The sequence below is a fragment of the Grampus griseus genome, assembly GCF_964374135.1.
Source record: "Grampus griseus genome assembly, chromosome: 11".
Lineage (NCBI taxonomy): Eukaryota > Metazoa > Chordata > Mammalia > Artiodactyla > Delphinidae > Grampus > Grampus griseus.
In genome coordinates this window covers 43,268,380-43,273,340 of record NC_139005.1, presented here as the reverse complement: position 1 = coordinate 43,273,340, position 4,961 = coordinate 43,268,380, and the positions used below count along the sequence as shown (strand labels likewise).

The 4,961-nt window shown below is 56.2% G+C and overlaps 1 protein-coding gene across 1 annotated transcript; it reads right to left on the bottom strand.

The window, feature by feature from the left end:
- Positions 1-293: 293 nt before the first annotated feature.
- HOXC9 (homeobox C9) lies at positions 294-3,201 on the bottom strand (the record flags this gene model as incomplete). Its single annotated transcript, XM_082665870.1, has 2 exons — positions 294-898; positions 2,664-3,201. 2 exons carry the CDS (start codon positions 3,199-3,201, stop codon positions 654-656), a joined length of 783 nt encoding a protein of 260 aa, XP_082521996.1. The 3' UTR covers positions 294-653.
- Positions 3,202-4,961: the final 1,760 nt, after the last annotated feature.

Below are 4,961 nucleotides of genomic sequence, written 5' to 3'. Positions count from 1 at the left end.
AGTGACTTCGATATATTAACACAGAGCTGTTCTACCACAACAAACAGAAGCACGTTACAGGACGGACTCTGGGGATGAGTTGACACTGCTATGTACACGCCAGAGGCGCTGGCCTGAGCCGCCGGACCCAGCCTGCGGCATGGTCCCCGGCCCTCGCCCCTCAGCTCCTGGGCTGGGAAGCGTTCTTGTGTATATGTGTGTGTCTTTTTTTTTTTTTTTTGTACAAAATCTGCACTCAGAGCACCCCAGGCCTGGGGAAGGATGGCCCGGACCAAATACAACACAGGAAAAAAAAAATAGAAATATAGCGATTCAAGTACTGGCTTCTCTGAAGAAAGGAGGAAAAAAATCACATTTGTGTGTGTCATTTATTTCAGTTGCGCTGGGAGAAGAGAACGCGGTTTCTCTCCCGGCTTCCTCCTCCTTGCTGGGTAGAACTAACTAAAACACCAATTTCTCAACACTGAACCCTCCCAAATCTCGCAAGAGTTTTCCTTCTCCCTTTCCCTTTTTTTCCTTTTTAAGCCGATTGGCTTTTCTCTATCTTGCTCATTCCTTTTCTTTTTCGTGCTGTCTCCCGCCTGCGTCGGGGTATTTTTGTGGGTTTTTTGTTTTTCCCTTGGCTGTGCCGAGGCAGCAGGCTGCGGCAGGGTTTAGGATTGCTCCTTGTCGGTTTTTTCTTTATTCATCTTTTTCATCTTCATTCTCCGGTTCTGAAACCAGATTTTGACCTGCCGCTCGGTGAGGTTGAGAACCCGGGCCACCTCGTACCGACGGTCCCTGGTTAAATACATATTGAAGAGAAACTCCTTCTCCAGTTCCAGCGTCTGATACTTGGTGTAGGGGCAGCGCTTCTTCCTTGTGGAGCGGGCGTGAATCCAGTTGGCCACGGGGTTGCCTGGAGGGCCAAACACAGGCAGGGGTCAGTGGAGCCCCTTTCCAGTCCAGGACGCCTGGCACCACCCCCCCAGCCTCAGCCAGGCTCCCCAAACCCAATAATTGAACCTGAATTTGGGCACATTTTACTTGAGAAATTTCCCCCCTTACTCCTTTTGCGTTCTCCCCCCTCCTCATCTTCCCCCTCCTCGGTTTCCAGCACCTAAAACGATAGGAAATCGAAGCTATCAAAGCCTCTACAGTCTGGTCCTCAGCTTCAAGAGTAGTAATTCGAGAATATCCCCATAAAAAGTCCAAATTCCCAACCGTTTCATAGGCCCATAAACGCTTCTCTCTCTTGTTTTTTATTTTTATAGCGAGGTCTCTCTCCTCCCCACTTCCCTCCTCCTCTGCCCCCTCCCATCCTCCCAGCCCACGACCAAGTCCTGAAATTTCAGCAGTTCTGCTTCCTGACCCTGAGAGTCCCCAAGCCCCTCACTACCCTCTCCAGCGCCCCATCTCCGCTCTCTCAGAATTCAACCCTGCTGAGGCGAATTCTCAGAGTGATGCTGGGATGGGAAAAGCCTTTCTCCTCTCCCCAGGGAGCTGCTGGCCTTGGGGACAGGCTCCCCTATATCTTAGCTTCCCTGTTTGGCTTCCAGTGCCCCCTCCTCCTGCCAGCCCCAGGACAGGCTCTGCAGGAGCCAAGCCTCCAATTTCAGGTTTATGGGAGTAGCTGAGGGCAAGGAGGGAAGCCTTCAGAGGGGTATAATTAGGCCCTGGCCCCTTATGGGGCTGCAGGAAAGGATTTCCTGCAACCCCCTCCTGGGACTCCCCCAGACACTTCCTCACACCCAGGGGCTGCACCCCTTCCCCTGCTGTTTCCCCTTCTTTCCTCTTTCTCTGGACCTGCAGCTCTCACCTGTCCCCCCACCTCACCTCACCTCACCTACCCCTGCCTTTCTTTGCAATACTCAGAAGGCTCCTGTTTCCCTGATTGGCGTGTGTGTGTGTGTGTGTGTGTGTGTGTGTGTTTGTGTGTGTGTGTGTGTGTGTGTGTGTGTGTACAATTCTCTAATGGGGGAGATACCGCTTCCCGCTCCCCACTCCTCCTCCCTGACCCCCATTCCCACCCCTCTCTCCTGCAGACACTCAGAAGAGGGCTCTCAAGTTTAAGGAGACTGGGACCCCACTTCTCTCCCCCAACTCTGGAAGTCCTGATCTCTCCAAGTTCCTAGGCTGGGAAAGCCCCCAGACCCCTCACCCAGGCTTCCTGGGGGAGAAGCCCATGGACCCTCTGTTTTATGCATCTCTAGTGGAGTGAGGACCCCTACACTGCCTGGGAGGTAAGGGGTGGCTTTTCTCCTTGGGGTTATTTCCTCTCTGCCCCCAGTGTCCTCCCCATCTCTCCCCCATCCCACTCCAAACCATAAAATGAACCTTGCCCCCACCCCATCCCCTGGCCCTGTCTGCATTTCTTCGAAAGTTGCGACTGAGCCAAAAAGCCTGGGCCGGGGGTGTGTGGGCGGGGGTCTCATCAAAGCCAGCTCCTGGGAGAGGAGCCCCCTTCAGCCTTCTCCCAACCTGGCTCCCTGGGCGCCCTTCTCAGACCTTCCTGCCCCTGAAAGCTCCCCAAGGTAATTCGCTTTTATTGAGTCCTCACCCCCTCGCCTTCGCCCCTCTCCCGCGCTCCCTGCGCCGCTCGGAGGGGCTGTAATCCGGCTCCCCCCGCCCGGCCTCCCCTCCCCTCCCGCGCGGGTTGTAAAGGAAAATTGCTCCCAACTTACTGGGGTCCAGGTCGGCCTTCTCCTCTTTGTGCTTGCTGCCGGCGAGGGCGTCCGCCTCGGGCGAGGGCAGGGTCTGCGGGGCGCGGTCGCGCAGTTCCCCGGGCGAGCCGTACATGTAGTCCGGGTAGCTGCGGCCGTCGCCCGGGCCGCAGTCGGCGCGGCGCCCGGGGTAGGCGTCCGGCTTGAGGGCGTAGTGACGACCCCCGGCCGGGAAGCTGGGGAAGGAGACGGCGCCGGACAGCGGCTCGAGCCAAGTCCGCATGTAGCGCGTGTCGGCGCCGAGGTGGGGCTGGGGGCCGTACGGGTGGTAGACCACGGACGACTGCGAGGGCACGGGCGCCCACGACGTGCTGAACACGGCCGGCTTGGGCGCGAAGCTACAGGACGGAAAATCGCTACAGTCCGGCACCAAACCGCTGGGTCTGGCGGCGGCGGGGTGAGCCCCCGTGGCCGGAAACCTGGACGCTAGGAGGTCTTCATTGTCGTGAGAGATGAGCGAGTCCACGTAATAGTTACTGATGGGCCCCGTCGCCGACATCGTAACAGGGTTTTACATACATAAGATTATTGTATGAACTGTATATGTACTTTTTATCTGCTCACAGAACAATCAAGGCAGGTAATTATTTTTCCAGCCTTTTCCCCGCAGCTCATTGGCTCCCCGGCCCCCACGTGATCGTATTTACCCAAAAATACGGCGCGGATCAATGCGCAGGGGCTTTTTTTCCTGGCTTTTTTTTTTTTTTTAACCTTCTCCCACCCTCTTCTCTCTGCTGATCCCCGCGACCTGCGTTTTCCTGGGGGTTCGCAACTCTGGACCCAAGGACCCGGCCACTCCCTCAGGACAACTCGCATGTCAGCAGAGAAGCCCCTGGCTCGTGTCCACCCCTAAGCAGATGGCCTCCGCCCCCACCCCCGGGAAGATTTCTTGATGGGGTGCAAGTGCCACTCCCCGAAGCCAGGGTTTCCGGACCCCCGGGGCCGAGCTGGGTGCGGGAGCCCCGCCGGGGCGGAGAGGCCGGCCGAGGTAGGTGGAGGAACTATTTCTTGACGTAATCCGTCTCTGTCGGCCCCGACGCTCCCGCAGTCTCTGCGCAAGCCGAGATCAGCGATTGTCAGTTCCGAACGTGGCTTTTAAAAATACGTTTTTAAACAGTGTGTATGTATGTATTTCTTTCAGGAGCAGCAGCAGCGAGGGAGGGAGAGTGGGAGGGGACTGGGGAAGCTGGGGTGGAGGGAGGGAAGGAGGGGAAGGGGAGCGTCCTTCTGCCACTGGCCAACTCAGCCCCCCAAATTTGGGGCAGAGGAAGCTTGGGGAAGGTGGTCCGCGGGTGGGAGGGGTAGGACCTCGGGACCTCGTACACCTTTGTCACCAGAAGTCCTCGCTTGGCTTTGGCACAGATATGCAAACGCCTTTACTTTAAATTTATTGTCTGTATCTATTTATCTTTCTTTGCCAGCCTGAAGAAGTGGAGGAGAGACCTACACAACTTCAGTGGGGTATCCCCATCCCGTCTTCCTGCTCGCCCTCCTTTGCCCCCAACTCCACCTCTGAGACATCCTGCCCTCCTCTGCCCCCCAAAAAGAAGTCACTCCAGGGCTCTGTCTGCAGAGAGCCAGGGTGAGAGCGGGCAAGGCGAGAGAGCGACCTCGGTCGTGGGCAAGTAGCTTGTTTTTACGTCCTTCAATAAAAATTTTATGAGGATCATTTGATTGTTCATAAATGTGTCTTTCATTAAATAAGATTGTAGGCTGTTTTTGGAACGGGAAAAAAGCTACAGAGGAATGGGAGAAAGCAATTTCTTTGGAGTCAGACACAGGAATTCTGGAGGGGTAGTGTGATTGTAGGGAAGATCACACAACTTGGATTCCTCCCCCCAATAAGTTGGTCGCTACCCTCCTCCTTGAATCTGGGGTTCATTGCCCAGCCCTCTGCTTTCCATCACACTGTCCCATGGTGGTTTAGCAAAAGTGGGCTTTAGGCAAGCAGGAAATTCTCAGTGTGGGTGCAAGAGAGGGGGCAGGGAAGTTGGCTGGGGGCGGGGGAGAAGAGCAGGTGATGTCCCCAGAGGCAGATGTACCCTAGGCAGGGCAGAGTGAGTTTGAAGGAGGGGTACAATTTCAGGGTCAGCAGGGAAGAGTCCAGTTTGCGGTAGGGGAAATAGGCAGGAGCTGAGGCTAAGACACAGGCTCTGAGGCAGCAGGGAAGGATGAGTTTTCCCAGATCCGAGACGCCTGCCCTTCTTTCCCCTCTTGTCCCCAGGAAGGGACCAAATGCCAGGGGTGGGGGGCAGAGGC